The 17,628-nt window shown below is 43.5% G+C and overlaps 2 protein-coding genes across 30 annotated transcripts in view; one reads left to right on the top strand and one right to left on the bottom strand.

Moving 5' to 3' along the window:
- The window catches only part of PPIP5K1 (diphosphoinositol pentakisphosphate kinase 1), a 48,494-nt gene that overhangs the window by 7,596 nt on the left and 23,270 nt on the right, over window positions 1–17,628 (top strand). For 8 of the 29 annotated variants that reach the window (XM_080647858.1, XM_080647835.1, XM_080647836.1 and 5 more), the window contains 20 exons: window positions 37–158; window positions 1,229–1,330; window positions 1,570–1,656; window positions 1,774–1,849; window positions 1,993–2,102; window positions 2,190–2,272; window positions 2,438–2,572; window positions 2,745–2,866; window positions 3,157–3,339; window positions 6,174–6,315; window positions 6,495–6,718; window positions 7,045–7,172; window positions 7,396–7,510; window positions 7,698–7,805; window positions 8,444–8,560; window positions 8,705–8,869; window positions 10,869–11,018; window positions 11,635–11,725; window positions 14,541–14,666; window positions 15,366–15,428. In XM_080647858.1, the coding sequence (XP_080503984.1) occupies window positions 37–158; window positions 1,229–1,330; window positions 1,570–1,656; window positions 1,774–1,849; window positions 1,993–2,102; window positions 2,190–2,272; window positions 2,438–2,572; window positions 2,745–2,866; window positions 3,157–3,339; window positions 6,174–6,315; window positions 6,495–6,718; window positions 7,045–7,172; window positions 7,396–7,510; window positions 7,698–7,805; window positions 8,444–8,560; window positions 8,705–8,869; window positions 10,869–11,018; window positions 11,635–11,725; window positions 14,541–14,666; window positions 15,366–15,428 (2,449 nt within the window). The remainder of the gene's footprint in view (window positions 1–36; window positions 159–1,228; window positions 1,331–1,569; window positions 1,657–1,773; window positions 1,850–1,992; window positions 2,103–2,189; window positions 2,273–2,437; window positions 2,573–2,744; window positions 2,867–3,156; window positions 3,340–6,173; window positions 6,316–6,494; window positions 6,719–7,044; window positions 7,173–7,395; window positions 7,511–7,697; window positions 7,806–8,443; window positions 8,561–8,704; window positions 8,870–10,868; window positions 11,019–11,634; window positions 11,726–14,540; window positions 14,667–15,365; window positions 15,429–17,628) is intronic. The other 21 variants (XM_080647861.1, XM_080647840.1, XM_080647837.1 and 18 more) reach the window with 16 other exon arrangements.
- LOC308237417 (small nuclear ribonucleoprotein E-like) lies at window positions 16,825–17,079 on the bottom strand (the record flags this gene model as incomplete). The annotated part of the gene is made up of 1 exon (XM_080648087.1): window positions 16,825–17,079. The coding sequence occupies one exon, from the start codon at window positions 17,077–17,079 to the stop codon at window positions 16,825–16,827; it is 255 nt and encodes an 84-aa protein (XP_080504213.1).

The raw sequence follows: 17,628 nt of genomic DNA on the forward strand, positions 1-17,628 counted from the left end.
TATTGTTCTCATCTTGCCTCTTTGCTCTGCATGCAGCAAACAGTGTGTGGTTTTGACCTTCTTCGTGCCAATGGTCATTCCTTTGTATGTGATGTCAATGGCTTCAGTTTTGTCAAGAATTCGATGAAATACTACGATGACTGTGCCAAGATTCTGGGGTAAGGGACACAGTAGTTTGGGCTGGGAAGAATGGGCTTAGAGAAGAGAGTTAAAAAGCTTTTACTTTAAATAATACAAAAATGCTTTCAAAAGGAAAATAGAAAAAGGGCTCCTCAGCCCTCTTGCCTTCCCAACACTGCACTACCCAGAGGTAATTACTGTTAACAGTCTTAGGCATAATAGTATGTGTTTTTCTGCCATGTGTAAACAAACTATATTTATTGTATTAAATGTAATCATATTGTAATACTGTTTATAACTTGACTTTTAAAAAATTCATCACATAATATTTAAAACATTTAAAAATGTGTAAGAAATGATGAATATGGTAAGTTTCCATGTATTCACCATTGAGCTTAAGAAGTAAAATATTGCCCTAGCCAGTTTGGCTCAGTGGATAGAGCATCGGCCTGTGGACTGAAGGGTCCCAGGTTCGGTTCCGGCCAAGGGCACATGCCTGGGTTGCAGGCTCAATCCCCAATAGGGGGCGTGCAGGAGGCAGCTGATCAATGATTCTCTCTCATCATTGATGTTTCTATCTCTATCCCTCTCCCTTCCTCTCTAAAATCAATAAAAATAATTTTTAAAAAAAGTAAAATATTGCCTGTGGCTCAGTGGTTGAACGTCATCGGCCCATGAACCAGGAGGTCATGGTTTGATTACCGATCAGGGCACATGTCCCATTTGCAGGCTCGATCCCCAGTAGAGGTCATGCAGGAAGCAGCTGATTGATGTTTCTCTTTCATCTATGTTTCTATCTTTCTATCTCCATCCCTACACTCTATAAAATCAATAAAAATGTATTTAAAAATAAAATAAAATATTAAGGATGTCGTTGAGGCCCCTCCATACCCCTCACTAATTACATCCCTCTTCCCATCCAGAGGTATTTTGTGTTTGTTAATCTCATACATGTATTAATATTTCTATTACAAATATGTGGGGGGTTTGCATGCTTTTAGACTATTAATGTATTTTTCTACAATGTGCTAGTTTTTGTGAGCTTCATTCCTATGTGTAGTTCTGGTTCATTCATTTTCACACAGCTTCTTCATGTTTCTCCTTCTAGGAACACCATAATGCGAGAACTTGCCCCACAGTTCCAGATCCCATGGTCCATCCCCACAGAGGCCGAGGACATTCCCATTGTCCCTACCACATCTGGCACTATGTGAGCAAAAGTGAAAATTCTGGAATAACATACTTACAGCACCTAAGTCAGATCAGTAGTTACTTCCCTGACCCTGTGCATTCTGACTAGGTCTCTTCTAGGAAGTTTTCTTAACCTTACTTATATTCCTAACTGCGGATAGTTTTCCTCTGTTCTTTAACATGTCAAGTAGGATGAAATGATGAGAGGTGGGGTGGGATGAGATGTGGGAGAGGCTCTAAAAACATTCCCTATCTTAGGATGGAACTTCGTTGTGTCATTGCAATTATTCGTCATGGGGATCGTACCCCCAAGCAGAAGATGAAGATGGAAGTGACACACCCAAGGTAGAAAGAGTGCCCTGATTTATACAGATAGATTTTTGTGAGGGAAATGGGGATGGGTCAGCTCCCAGAGGCTTTGACTGTCTCACCCCATATTGAATCTTCTCCTTATTTCTTCAGGTTTTTTAGTCTGTTTGAAAAGCATGGTGGTTACAAGACAGGGAAATTAAAACTAAAGCGGCCTGAACAGCTACAGGTAAGATGGTGAATCTGGCTTGGAGGAGCAGTGCTTTGAAAAAGATAGAGGGTATGGGATTGGGGGCCTCTGTGAGAGACCAGGATGAAGGGTACCTGGCCAGCATGTGGTCTTCTGCACGGATACCCTATTACTTCCTTCAGGAGGTGCTGGACATTGCAAGGCTGCTGTTGGCTGAACTGGAGAAAGAACCAGGTGGTGAGATCGAGGAGAAGACTGGGAAACTAGAGCAGCTGAAGTCTGTGCTGGAGATGTGAGAAAGGGCATAGGAAAAGGGAGCCTATTAACACTGAGAATTGGGGGCTGGAATAGAAACTCATACTATGAGTTTATCCTGCAGGTATGGTCATTTCTCAGGCATCAACCGGAAGGTGCAGTTGACTTACTATCCTCATGGAGTAAAAGCTTCTAATGAGGGGCAAGGTAAGATATAATACCCCTTTTCCATTATCATTCAGATCTCTTGTTCTTGAACCCTTAGATGACTTCTACCACAGGTTACCTTTCTGGGCTCTTCAAAAGACCTAACATTTAGATGTCCCCAGTGTTTTCCTCAAATCTGGGTCTATTTACTGCCTTTTATTCCAGCAGTTCCACAGCGGGAGGCTGTGGCTCCATCTCTCTTGCTGGTACTAAAGTGGGGTGGAGAACTGACTCCCGCTGGTCGTGTTCAGGCTGAGGAGCTGGGGCGAGCTTTTCGCTGCATGTACCCTGGAGGACAGGGTAAGTGTTTTGGGGAATAAACACCTAGCAGGGCTGGGATAAAATGGTTAGAGGATAAGTTGGGGGGAAATGAAGGATCTGAGGCAATGGGGAAGTTAAAGGGGGAATAAGCATTCTTTCTTTCACGTGGGAATTTGTGGTATGCATTCCTGGTCCTTCCCTTTACCCTCAGGTGACTATGCTGGCTTCCCTGGCTGTGGGCTGCTTCGGCTTCATAGCACTTTCCGCCATGATCTCAAGATCTATGCATCTGATGAGGGCCGTGTCCAGATGACTGCCGCTGCCTTTGCCAAGGTGCACCTCACAGTTCTCCCACAGTCCCAGCTTCCTTTAGGTAGAAAAGCAGAGAGTTTGGAGAACTTGTTGGGAAATTTAGGGTGTTTGTATGCTGACTCAGAAGTTTCTTCTTGTTCCGACCCCATTCTGTACTACTGAGAATGCGCTGAGAATAATTAATGAGGATAGGCTCCTTGACCTATACCTCAGTTCTAGCCAGATCTCATTTGATCTCTCAGACCATCTAGGCCTAGGGGGACTATGCTAGACTGTAAGGAAAGCTAATAGACTTTGTGCTTCCTCTCCAGGGCCTTTTGGCTCTAGAAGGGGAGCTGACACCCATTTTGGTACAAATGGTGAAGAGTGCCAACATGAATGGGCTCCTGGACAGTGATGGTGATTCCTTGAGCAGCTGCCAGCACCGAGTGAAGGCTCAACTTCACCATATTTTGCAGCGGGATGCACCCTTTGGCCCTGAGGATTATGATCAGGTCAGGCTCTCTATCTTTCTGCCCCGATCCCAAATTTTTAGAATTCTAAAAAATAGTGAACAATAATTGTACTTAACCATGTGCCAGGTACTGTTGTACATACTTTCCATACATTACCTCATTTAATCCTTACCCTTTGAGATAAGTATGGGTCCACAATCTCTTATCCACATTCTCAGAAATCAAAAGAATTTTTATAAGTTTGGCATCAAGATTCATTTGGCAGCAAAACTTGACATGATAAGTATTTATAATCCCTATTTATCCCATTTAGTATAAATAGTCATATATTTTGCTGCATAAGTGTATTTGATTATGCCCTATGCCCTGCTGGAAGTATTATATAACATATAGCATATGCACTGTATTAACTTCCTAAAGTTTGAAAATTTCTCAATTTCAAACACAGCTGGTCCCAAGGATTTTTGAATGAAAGAATGTTTTAATTATTTATTGCTGCATAAGAAACTATCCCAAAACTCAGTTACTTAAAACAACCACTATTTCATTTTCTTACAATTCTAGGCTCAACTAGTCTTGCTTGGGGTCTCTCCTAAAATTTCCCAGATGTTATCCAGATATTGGAGCTGAATCATCTGGAGGCTCAACTAGGATGCTGGGATGGCTGAGCTCTCTTTCTCTTTTTATGCTCTCCCAGTGGTCTCAGGGCCTCTCCTCTCCATATGGTTTCTCTAGCATGATAGCCAGACTTCTTTTAAAATATATATATTTTTTTATTGATTTCTGAGAGGAAGGGAGAGGGGGGGGGAGAGAGAGAGAGAGAGAGAGAGAGAGAGAGAGAGAGAGAGAGAGATCAGTGACAAGAGAGAATCATTGATTGGCTGCCTCCTGCACACTCCCCAACTGGGGATTGAGCCCACAACTAGGCATGTGTCCTGACCAGGAATTGAACTGGTTCATAGGTCAATGCTCAACCACTGAGCCACACTGGCTGGGCCAGACTTCTTAAATGGTAGCTTAGGACTCCCCCAAAGCAGAAGCTTCCAAGCTTTTTTAAACTGTAAGCCCAGAATTAGCCCAACATAACTTTGATATCTTTTATTGGTCAAGCAGTCACAGGGTCAGCCTAAATCCAAGGGAAGGAGAAATTGACAAAGAATTAATGGCCATCTTTAATCCACTATAAGAACTGTGGACCTATACTACTTTTTCCTCATTTTACAGATGAGGAAATCTAGGCTCAGAAGAATCTGAGCAACCTTTCAAGGATACCCAATTAGTATGAACCCAAGGAGTCTAACTCAAGATCTCAGGATATTAGCCACTGTAGTATACTGCTTCACAGTATTAATCACAGTGGGTGCCATTACATAATGTCATCCTTCTTCATGTGTATCCAGGCCACTTTTGACTGAGGAACATATGCCAGACAATGATATTCCACCATCCTACCACTGAAAATTCCTCATTTCTGATAGATTCTTCTAAAAATTTTTATTTCTTTTTTTTTTTAAATATATTTTATTGATATTTCACAGAGAGGAAGGGAGAGGGATAGAGAGTTAGAAACATCGATGAGAGAGAAACATCGATCAGCTGCCTCCTGCACACTCCCTACTGGGGATGTGCCCGCAACCAAGGTACATGCCCTTGACCGGAATCGAACCCGGGACCCTTCAGTCCGCAGGCCGACGCTCTATCCACTGAGCCAAACCGGTTTCAGCAAAATTTTTATTTCTTTAAATTATAGTGCCACTTTAACCATTTTTAAGTGTACAGTTCAGTGGCATTAAGTACATTCACACTGTTGTGTAACCATTTCTTATAGATTCTTAAGTGAGCTAAGTAGCTGAGCACATTGCTTTTTCTGTGTTCTTCTCTGAGCAGGACTTAATAAGAGCAGGACCTTGCTCCTTTATTTTCTAATCCATTGCTCAATGTCAAATCCAAAAAAACGAAGCCACCTTTCCTATCTCCCTTTCTTCTTTTTGTTAGCAAGAATGGAACTCATAAGGACCTAGGTAGAATGTGTACAGTCTGCCCACGTCCGCTTACCCTCTCCCTGTTCTTCATTGACTGTTACTGTCCTAAAAGCTTGAGTTGGAACCTAGTAGAGGCAGCACCTCTACTCTGGGTTCAAGCTGTCATCTTGTTTAGAGGAATCCTATATAATAAAAGCCTAATATGCAAATTGACCGAATGGCAGAATGACTGGTCGCTATGACGCGCACTGATCACCAGGGGGCAGACACTCAATGAAGGAGCTTCCCCCAGCCCGCAGGCCCCAGGGTGCCAGTGGGGGAGCCCCCAATCGCCCTGCCGGTCTCCTCACCTCTGTGGGAGGCGACCGGCAGCAGCAGGGGACAGGGCCAGCGAGTGGGCGGTGCCAGGTGGCCAAGGTGGGTTCCAGCAGGGGCCCCCCCTGATCGCCCTGCTGATCGGCCCTGATCTCCAGCCAGGCCCAGGGACCCTACCCATGCACGAATTTTGTGCATCGGGCCTCTAGTGAGATATTATCTTTACTACCCACTCATGAAAACATTCTGTGAAGATTTTGAGGGATTTGGGCTTCATCTTTATTCCCCACCATTTTCCATGTGTGTTTTTAGAACCCCTAAGAAAAGAACCTAGGTCTATTTTATTTTCTCTGGACTCCAAGACTTTTAAGATCAACCCTTCATAAATGACTATGTGAAAGAGCAGTTCCCTCGTCTGAAGGCTCTAGAATGCCTGGTATGCCCAGTAGCTTAAGAGTGCTCATTGGAGTGATTCAACAAACATATTATTTACAGGCAATCTCTGTAATAAGTTCACAAGAATCTGGGCAATTGGCACTTAGCCTAGCTTGCTGTTCATCTCTCTATTCCCCACAGCTGGCTCCAACTGGAAGCACTTCACTATTCAACTCCATTGCTGTCATTCAGAATCCTGTAAAGGTCTGTGATCAGGTATTTGCCCTGATTGAAAACCTTACTCACCAGATCCAGGAACGGATGCAGGACCCCAAATCTGTAGGTGGGTATGAATACTATCTTCCCTTCAAGGTTTTAGGTATGGATGGGTTCCTCAGATACTCCTGTGTCCTCTCTCCTAAATGACAAGACATCCACATCTCTCTAGTTCTGCTTCAGATTTGTTAGGATCTTTTGTTAGAGGTAAGTCTTGGCTTCTCTGACTGTCTGTCTTCCTTCCAGACGTGCAACTCTACCACAGTGAGACACTAGAGCTAATGCTACAGCGTTGGAGCAAGCTGGAGCGTGACTTTCGACAGAAGAGTGGACGCTATGATATCAGTAAGATCCCTGACATCTATGACTGTGTCAAGTATGATGTGCAGCACAATGCGAGTCTGGGACTTCAAGGCACAGCAGAGTTGCTACGTCTCTCTAAGGCATTGGCTGATGTGGTCATTCCCCAGGTGTGTCTCATAGAAGGGGTCTAACCTGGGGATAGGGGCATTGGGTAGGAAAGGAGAGAAAAGGTAGAAAGGAGGGGTGGTATCGGAACCAGAGGAAGGAAACTTAGAGAAGGAATTAGTTGAGTTGCTACAATTCTCAGGGTCTACTCTGGCTCTGAGTAAGTATAACAGACTAACTGAGGAGAAACCTGGAGAGGGGGAATATGGTGGAGATGAAAGAAGCCCTAGACCTGAGGTGAAGACAAGCATGATCTTGAGCCTGAGAATATGAGGCAAGAGGAAGACAGGATTCATTGAGGTACTTATTCCTGGCCTATGGCCCCTAGGAGTACGGGATCAGTCGGGAGGAGAAACTGGAAATTGCCGTGGGCTTCTGTCTTCCACTGTTGCGGAAGATACTACTTGACCTGCAGAGAACCCACGAGGATGAGTCTGTCAACAAGCTGCATCCCCTGTGAGGGAGGGCTGGGAGGGGTACTGGATGGAGGGAGGGGCATGTCAGGGGAGCCATTAGGGGAATCCAGACTGGGACAGCTTGGGGAACCAAGAATAGAAGGAAGGGATACTGGGATGGAAAGGAGAGAAGAAGTCTTTGAGGGGGAGGAGGAAGTTTGTGGAGGAGGGGTGGGAAGATTCCGGATTATTTGATGGTGTGAATGACTTAGCTATTACCTCAGGTATTCCCGAGGAGTGCTCTCCCCAGGCCGCCACGTTCGAACACGTCTCTATTTCACCAGTGAAAGCCATGTCCACTCCCTACTCAATGTCTTCCGTTACGGGGGACTTCTTGATGTAAGGATCTTTCTTCTTCCTTCAGCCTATGAACATCTTTTTTCAGCATTCTTTTACTCTCATCCTCATGGTTTTTTTTTTTTTTTCTTTTCTTTTTTTCTGCAAGCTTTCTCTGTTCTCCTTGTCCCCCTGCCCATCCCCAGACTCCCTTGGCAAGCATTGCCTTACTTCTTCTTGTGTTCGGTAGGAAACCAAGGATGCACAATGGCAGCGAGCTTTGGCTTACCTTAGTGCCATCTCGGAGCTCAACTACATGACCCAGATTGTCATCATGCTCTATGAGGACAACACACAGGTGAGGAGCTAATGGGATGGGATGAGGAGAGGGCCCCTTCTTTCTCCTCCATCCTCTTTTAGGAAAAAACTTTTTTAGCCTTAGAATTTGTCGAATCCATCCAGGTGTGGCACCTAGGTACAACGGGACACAGAGCATCTAGAGGTTCCTATTGGAAAAGAAAAGGTGTTTTGGGATGTTGTTGAGCCAGAGAGATACCACAGAACATAGCGCTGGTATTAGGGAGAGTATAGAATTTGGGACATGTTATAATGATTCTTTTTTTTCTCAAAAATTGTTATATATATACCTTCATCTGGCTGTACAAAGATATCTTTAAATGTCCTGCTATATGCACTGCAGCAAAGCTGAATTATTGTGGGAGATGGATTGGGAGAGCCATAGAAGTGGAAGTTAGAAAGTCATGCCAAGCGGTTAATCTCAAACAGTAGAAGTGAGGGAATGAGAATCCTGTAGGTAACTCTGGACTATAGTTAAAGGAAAGCTCTAATAAACCAGCTCCAGAGTGAAGTAAGACACTGAAATCTCAGCCCTGGGAGGATATCTTCTCTTGAATTCCTTTCTATTGTCTCTGCCTTGGTCTCCCACCACCATATCCAACTCCTCCAACTGCCCATTCATTTGATGATCCCCCATAGGATCCCTTATCAGAGGAACGATTTCACGTGGAGCTGCACTTCAGCCCTGGAGTGAAAGGTGTCGAGGAAGAAGGCAGTGCACCAACTGGCTATGGATTCCGTCCAGCCTCTTCTGAGGTGGGTCAGAGTGCTGGGATTTGGGACTGGAGGATTTAGGAACCAAGTGGTTGGGAAACAGTACAGTGAGGTAAAAGGTTTGGGAAGTCTGAGATCAGGAGCCTGGAAACCATTAATATGTCTCCTGTGCCTATTGTTGCATAGAATGAGGAGATGAAAACCGACCAGGGCAGCATGGAGAACCTGTGCCCAAGGAAGGCATCAGATGAGCCAGACCGTGCATTGCAGACTTCACCCCAGCCCTCTGAGGGTCCTGGCCTCCCAAGGAGATCACCCCTCATTCGTAACCGAAAAGCTGGCTCCATGGAGGTAATGGGAGGGGCTTGGGAGAAAGAAGTGGTGAAGTGCTCATAGGACAATATCCATGAATCCCCTGAATCCCCTTGAGGGATGATTCTTGGGACCTTAAGCAGAGTCCTCCTACCCCTGTTGGATATGTTTTACTTAATCTCTTTTTCAAAGCCAGTCTCCCAATAATGCTCCTTTAAACTGATTACTACTTCTGAGGTTAAAGAGATGCCAGTGAGAGGTACCTGAGAGAGAAGGATTTTAAGAGATGAGCATGAGGAGGAGGCCTCTGGATGAAGGTAAAAAGGCATTCTTTAGAAGGAAATCTAGTAGAAACAGTATGAACTCTGGTCTAAAATTGCAGTCCAATACTTAGAAGCTGTGTGACCGTTGACAATTAACTTCTCCAAGCCTCAGTTTTTTTCATCTATAAAGTATAAGTAATATCCACCTTATAGATGCTCAGTAAATAGTACTTACTATGATAACAATGCAATTGATATTAAAGGCTAGGCCCTCTCCATCTCTTTTTTGCCTAGGGTAAAAATTATAGCTCAACAGGAGCAAATATGTGGTACTTTAAATTAATCCTTTTAGTCCGGCCGGTGTGGCTCAGTTCATTGAGCATCAGCCCATGAACCAGGAAGTCACTCTTCAATTCCTGATTAGAACACATGCCCGATTGCAGGGTTGATCCCTAGTAGGGGGCATGCAGTAAGGAACCATTGATGTTTCTCTCTCATCGATGTTTCTTCTATCTATCTCTCCCTCTCCCTTCCTCTCTCTGAAATCAGTAAAAACATATTTTTTTAAAAATTAATCCCTTTAGGATTATCTGTACTCTCATACTAGAAAGGGAATCAAGTCTGAAATCTGTGTTCCCCTTGTTCTAATGAGCAGGCTTATGGCCATGGGCCTGTGTTCTGCTATTCTTGGAGTTTGTCTCTAGTCCTGGTTCTAGTTCTGTAGCCTAGAGGAAGGAACTGTTGTAAATCTCACATGTATCTAGCTAACCTTTCTGGGGTTTTGGTCTGTTTCTCATGGAAAGATTCTTTTCCTTTTTGGCCCTGTTACACTCTTTTTGACTCCATAATTTATCCGGGTTTCAGGGACTCTGACTGTCTGATTTGAGTCCTGTTTTGATAGATGAATCTGTTCACCTGTCTATGTGCCAGCTCTGTCTTAAAGGAATTGGTCTTTCCATTTTAGGGATATCTCAGACGAATCTATAACTAGCTTACGTAGGTTTAGCAAGAGATTTTCAGTTAAGATTTTGGAGAAACATGAGAAGACAAACTAGTCTGTGTTCTGGACTCATCCTTTTCTTCCTGAAGATTTTAAAGTGGATTTGAAGTTGTGAATACTCAGTTTCTTTGGGTGTGGTATGCATCATTTTCTCTCAGAGGTGTGAGTTAACTTAGTATCCATGGTACACTAGTACCCTTCAGATGCATGTGAATAGATCAAATGGATAGAATGACATAATCTTTCATCAATAAACTGCTCCTCCACCTCTAAAAGTCTTCCCATTCATAGTCTGCAGTGTCTCTGGCACTGTTGTACTTTACCCCCTTTTCCTTCTGGTTTAAGCAGTTAAGAGACATAGGAAAGGCAGAGCCCTCTGTATATCATCTCAGGTTTGATGCGATTGACATTTCTTTCAGGCCTATAGGAAGCTTCCTGTTGTGATCACATTTCTTTCTTTCAATTATCAGTGTAGCTTATTCAGGATAATGGTTGCCCAAGATGTGCTCCTTCGATTTGAAGAAAATCTGTCTTCTCCTTGGTCACACAGCCTTTTAATATTAATATATCCTCTCCTTGTTCTATATTATCCCTATCAATTACAAACATCCCCCATCCCTTCTTTTCCTCTTGTTTTGGACTATTTTAGAATACAAAATCTGTGACCTTCATTTTCTCCAGCCCTATAATTAGGTCTGCCCAATAGGCACTGGGGCTTTCGGGAGCCTGGGGGTTAAAGGAGCCTTGACCGGCTTTCCACCCGGTCTGATTTCAGGTCATGAACATGCAGTGCACAGGGAACCTGGACCTGATCCCCTTGCGGGGACGGCGCCGCAGGAGGTCAGGAGACCTCCCCCGGCCTTCCCCAGCCATCAGCCTACAGCCCCGGGCTGTGTCCACCACTCACCTGGCGTCCTGCACACAGGTGTTCCTCCCTACTTCATCTTCCTTTTCTGCCTCTGTCTTTGCCTTTTGGGATTTAGGGATTCAGAACACTGTTGGGGTTGGGGTGGGTATATGTATGTGGGGGGTTGTATGATTGGACCCTTGTGGGATTTTTAGAAATCAGTTTCATGTCTCTAAAAGTGGAGGGGCGGGCTTCTTGGTTCAGATAAGAGACTGAGTATAGTTTTCATAGTCACAGCTGTTTTGTGGAAAGAAGAGAGGGCCAGACTTTATTTTTTATTGTAGCTGAGCTATTGTCATTGGCTTGCTGAGTCCTGCAGAGAGATAGATAATATTAAGGAACCCTGCTCTGCTGAGAACTGAGAATGGTTGAATCATGATTTCTCAGATTTGGGATGGGAGGGCTAGGGGCACAGACATCTTGGAATTAGACGTGCCTTCTAGTATAGAAGGATTCTCTGGACAGTTTCCTTTTGCTCTGCAAACTACACTCTGTTTCATTTTCTTCTTCTTCCTCCTTAAAAAATCCTTTGGTTATTCCAAACTTTCTGACATTGCTTCGCTTTGTAGGGGCAGGAATTCAGGATCTGCTGAGTTGAAGTGGCAAATGGTAACATAGAGTCCTTTTTCTCCAGGTGCTTTCTGAGACTTCATCTTCCAGGCCTGGTGGCTACCGGCTCTTTTTGTCTTCACGGCCACCTACGGAGATGAAGCAGAGTGGCCTAGGTATGGTTTTTCAGCTTCTCTCACCTGTTGTTGGGAAAGGGTGTCTGTTTGTTCTTCAGAGTTTTATTCTGGGAATTGGGGTTATCCAGTCAGTAGAATTGTCTGGTGGGGCTAGGGAGGATGAATTTGGAGAAGCCATAGTTAGATGTGAACTTTGATCCCAGATGACTATTTCCATTCCAGGAAGGTGTTTGTCTTCTGGTTTTCTATATCAATCCCCCTTTCTCTGGCTGAAGGGAATTTTCTGGCTTCTCCTCTCATTCCTTATCTGTCCCTCCAGTCTAGTCCAGACCTTAAGGGGCCATGGAGACTCTGAATCTTCAGAGTTATCAGAGACAGAGCTATAAATAGAGGTACTCATGAACCCTATAAGTGTCATATTCCTCATTTGGAGAATTGTGCCATGTCTTTCTCTGAGATCTATGTTTATTATATCCTTGCTCTGGCCCTTCCTACCTCCATGCCCTCTCCATCATCTCTCCTAATCCTGTAATGTTTTTTCCTTCCTGAAAATTGAGGGACAAATCTGAGACTGGTATAGTGGCAGAGGCTTCTCTCAGGAATTTGAGGGAATGTCTCTTGATTTTTTTTGATTCCTGGAGAGGGGTGGAGAACATCATTCAACCTTTCCTCAGAACACAGACTGCAGGAAGGACCAAGCCTCAGAGGGTATTGTATTCTTTGGGAGTGGGGAGTGGTCCTTGGGAGGGGCTATCTTTGAACACAGTGCCTTGTGAATCAGTAACTAAAATAGCAGTTAGCGATAATTGTGTGGGGTATGGGCTTGGTCCCCTGGCTCTTTCTATCTTGTCCTGTATTCTCTTCATTTAGCTCCTTTGGTTTTTCTGTTACCTTTCTTTTTGGCAGCCAATTTCTTGGCCCCAACACAGTCAGCATTTGGACAAGCAGAGAAAAATTTTGGTAACTTTCCAGGCTAATTTTATGGAAGTAGGTTGCCTTCTAGATTCCTGAAATGAGATAGATGGTTTGGGTCATGAAAAATAAATGACAGATGTATAGATCTATGATACAGACTTCTCATCCCAGAAGTCCCAGTAAAGAATAGATTTCAGGTAGGCTTGAAAAGAGGATAGGTGTGTCTGGCGCAGTTAAGTGGGAGTGCTGTCATGAACAAGGCAGAGGTATCTACATGGTAATCGACAGATGGTGTTGGTAAGGTGGAGACTACCCTCTGAGATGATCCAAGGACTGAGCAGGACAGGATGGCAGGACTGCACCAGAAAATTATTTAGTAGAGGAAATAAAAAAGCTTCGGGTGGTCGGGACAAAGCCAGCTAGTTTCAGCTTCTCTGAAGAAAAACAGACAATTTAGCAACCCTTATTACTTTCTGAAACCTCATTCTAGAGCCTGTTTGAGAACAAAAGTTAGAAGTTGCTGCATAGAAGAGCAGTCCTGAATTCAAGGGTGGAGATTATCAGATATCTGAGTTTTCTTAATTTATGTGGTGACCCCAAAATTCTGGGACCCCTGAAACTATGGCCCCTGCTTTGTGTGATCAAAAGAAACTGACCTCCTCCCTACTTTATTCATCTTTCCTATGAATGTTAAGTTCTCAAGCCAAACCCAGGGTCTTGTCCAAGATGGATTTAGAAGTAGAGGGGCAAATGCCACAAACTTGGGTGTTAGTCTTGTCTCTTCCTTCCCACTCTGTCCTCATGGGCTATATATAGTAGGAGAAGGGACAACGAGTCCCAATACCACTCTTGATCAGATATTTGGGACAATGACTGACTTGATTTATTTGTTTCAGAGATTTTTCAAGTTATTTACTTCTCTGATTGGCAGTAGAGTTCTCTTAGATTTCTTTGGACATCTGATTTTGAGCATAGGGCTTAAAAGACAAACTTTTGAGAGCAGGAAAAATCATCTTTTTTTGTTGTTTCCTGCTCACTAGGTCCTCCTTAGTAGGGTGCTCAGCACATAGTAGGCATACCATACACATAATCACCTGACATTTCACATGCCTTTCAATTTGTGTCCATCTTCACTTCAGAAACAACCTGTTTCTTCTTGATGAAATAACTTTTTTTTCCCTAATTGAACACAGTTGATCCTCGGAGTCATGAGATCTGGATTTTAGTCCAGCTTAGCTCCTAACAAACTATATGATCATGAGCAAATGAGGTCCCTTTTGAATCTTAGTGTCTTCATCTGTAAAATGAGAAGGTCGAACTGGATAATTTTTGGAGTCCCTTTTAGCTTTAAAAATTCAGTGAATCTCATACTTTCTTTCTTGGGAAAGGTAAAAAGGCCTAAATGGAGATAGAAGGGAGGGAATGTTAGATGAAAAACTTAGGAAAAATTGGAACTTATGAGAACTTGGGATTTGAGCTGAGTGCTGAAAACTTAGTCTCCAGTTTCAATCAAAGTTCTTTACTTTTAAACCTATAAGGGATTAGATATCTGGGTTCTTTGAACCTTATATCCAGAGTAAGGAACACAGAATCAAATCTAAGGATATATCGAGTGATTGCCTATTCTTTTAGCATTCCTAAGAGCTATGTGGAAAGCATAGTCTACCTCTTTCAGTAGCTTTGAGTCCCCTAATATCACTAACCCTGCATTGTAGTGGTCCCTTGTATCAGCCATGTAGATCTTCAGGAGAATCCCTACTTTGCTTGCTCAGTATAGCTATGAAAGTAGTGAAAGCTGTTTGTGGCTGCGTGTAGTAGCCACAAGATGGTGGTTCTGAATGGCTGTGTGTGTATCTTGATGTTGTCATGTGACATTGTGTGTACTTCTATGTGGTAATTGCAGCTTTGCGTGGCTACTAATGTACTCCCGGCCTTGCAGGCTCACAGTGCACAGGGCTATTCAGCACCACAGTGCTGGGTGGCTCCTCCAGCGCCCCGAATCTTCAGGACTACGCCCGCAGCCATGGCAAAAAGCTACCACCTGCCAGTCTGAAGCATCGAGATGGTATGTGGGTGGGTTTGGGGGAGCAACTCTTTTCTTCATTTGTCCTCCAGCAAGGACACAGTTCAAGTACTATTCATGCTTAAGATGGCATTGATGCTGGCCTTATAACAAGTTTATTAATCAGTTATAGAGGGGAGAAGGAACCAAGGCCTCATGCACCTCCATTTGCACTCTCTCTTACCATACAAGTATTACTTATTTATGCTTAACCCTTCATAATCTCCCACATACAGCCCTGCTACATCAGTTTACTCCACCTCTGTATTCTTTCCTGGATTCTGGTATATAGGGGTAAGAACAAAGGAGGATGATCAGGAAGAATGTAGTGGAGCCTTGATTAAAATACTGGAAATCAGGGATGGGGAAGTTGCTTAGCAAAGGCTGGAAAGATGATATGGAAAGAGACTGGGGGAAGGGATGAAAGTTTCTACAAATATTTTATTTCTAAATGATGAAAAAGAGGATGTGGTGGTGAAATTAGAGTTGTTTGTAGGGCTGTATTGTGGTAGAGATGACACATGGATTCCTAAGGAGATACCAAAGGGAAAAAAATTGAAATGTGGTAGTCAGGAATCTAAGGGTGGGGGTGGGAGCAGGTCATATACTAACTGTATAGAATAGAGTATATTACTGGCAAATTCCAGAGCAGAGGATGGGGACAGGTGTGGGTATAATCCCCATGATGTCTTTTCTCCCCAGAGTTCTTGTTTGTCCCGGCCGTAAAACGATTTTCTGTGTCGTTTGCAAAGCATCCGACTAACGGTACGTTTGCTTCTGATTCAGTGTCATTCATCATCGCCATGTCACCTCCAGACACTTAACCTCTGAGTTCTGACACTGGTTGTTCCTCTCCTACCACTGTGTCAACACCCTGCTGTCTCTGAATGAAACACTCACTAAGTGTCCCTCTTGGGACATATCCCTTGTGTGACAAACCTTAGCCTTGGCTGCAGCCTGGCTGCCCTATCCCTGTAGCAACTCAGGGTATTACTTCCATGGTCACCATCATCACCACTGTGTCACTTTTTTCAGCAGCATCACCAAATCATTCAACCTCTCTCTTCCCCATCACATGACTGCTGGGCTTTGTACAAACATGATAATGGTTCCCCATCTTAAGAAGAAAATAGTATTTTCTATATTATCCTTATTTCTTCTCTCCAGCCCCAACCCCAGAACTCAGCTTATGTAATTTTTATCTTCCTATTTTTTCCCCCAACTCTTTTGTTGGAGTGGATCCCTAGTTTGTTTCCCTCAGGAGCAATGCTGCAGTTCCCAGCTCCCAAACCTACCTATAAGGACATTGGTCTTGAGTATATAGTTTCCCATCTCCATATTCCTGTATCCTACCATTATGTGTACTTGGTGTGGTTCTTGTGCTCCTGACATCTGCTTTATGTTACTACTAACCTAGGTCCTGGGCGTAGAAAACAGGAGCCCAGATTATTCTGGGAAAAAAAGAGAAAAAGAAAGGAGTAGGAGATAGTAGGTAAAGAAAAAAGAATTATACCTCGAGTTTTTACATGTGATTTCCATGTAGCCATAGCCTACCTATGGTACTGCTGTCTCAAGCTTGAAGTGATGAGTTGAGATGTCTACTGGGATTCTAGGGGAACTTAGGAATGAATAATATAATAATATTTCAAGAATATTGAAGAACTGGGTCTACCCACACTAAGATGGGAGACCAAAAACTGAAAGGCTATGCTCTCTTTGTAGGGTATGGCAGGAGAACCCCAGGGCTTATTCCCTGTTTTATCTTTTATTTCTTTTTAAATTTATTTTAGAGAGAAGGAAGGAGAGAGAGAGAAAGAGAAAGAGAGAGAGAAAGAGAGAAACATCAATGTGAGAGAGAAACATCAATTGTTTGCCTCCCACATGTACCCTGACTGGGATCAAACTCACAACCTGGGTATGTGCCTTGACCAGGAATTGAACCCACCATTTTTTGGTGTACCGGATGATGCTCCAACCAACTGAGCAATGTAATTTTTTTAATAAAAACAATTCTACAGCATTTATTGTCATCTGGCAATAATATAAGGGTAATGAAAGCAATATTAATGTTTAACTATACTCCCAACAAAGGACACCTACAAGACACAAATTGCTCCTCAACAATTTCTTACTTTGTTAGTCATTTATAGTTGGAGACACTTTAGAGCAGAGTAATATCTCCTTTTAGCGTGATCCGACCTAGTTGTTGACGTTTTTTTTTAGAATGAATCTCTTCTACATCATCTAATGTGAGGTTCATATATTCATCAAAACCAATGATGCAGCCCTCTATCCACATAAACACTTGCTCAAAAAGCGATACCTGAATCTGAGATCTGTTTTGCAAGTATCTGAAGATGAGGTTGATGGGCTGCACCATCACCTGCAGCTTTTGGCCCTGACCATGGGACGCCATGGTGGAAAGCTAGCAAAGACCACACTAAGCCATGTGCTACCTCAGAAAGCTAAATCTGGAATCTGTTGTTTATATCTTTAGTTTCTTGTGCAGTGTCTCTTGTCTTCAAGATAAATCTAGTTTTGTTATATAAAGTTTTCTTCTGTCCAAGTGCTAAGATTTTCTGAGGGAGGTAAACTTAGCCTGGCTTTCTGGCTGGAAAATCCTCCAGGTACTGATCCTCTCTGTTTCTCAGCCAGTGGCAGCTGCTAGATTTTAGCCTTGTTAGGCCATGTATCTCCACTAGGCACTGCTCAAATCTCCCCAACTTGACTAGCTTATACCTGTTATACCCCCACCCAAGCTCCCATTTGTGCCTGTGACAGGAACTCTCTATTAAGAGTGGCATGGCTGTACCTTAACATTTAGCTTCATGCTCTTTGGCCTTCATGTGCCACAATCTTCTCCAGAGTAGAACCTCTGTACCAACCCCAACCTCACAGCCTGGGACTTGGACATGGAGACATGTTTCTTAGGGTACAGAATGTAGTACCAGGAACTTGGGCCCCT

The sequence above is a fragment of the Plecotus auritus genome (assembly GCF_963455305.1).
Source record: "Plecotus auritus genome assembly, chromosome: 1".
In the NCBI taxonomy this organism is placed as follows: Eukaryota; Metazoa; Chordata; class Mammalia; order Chiroptera; family Vespertilionidae; genus Plecotus; species Plecotus auritus.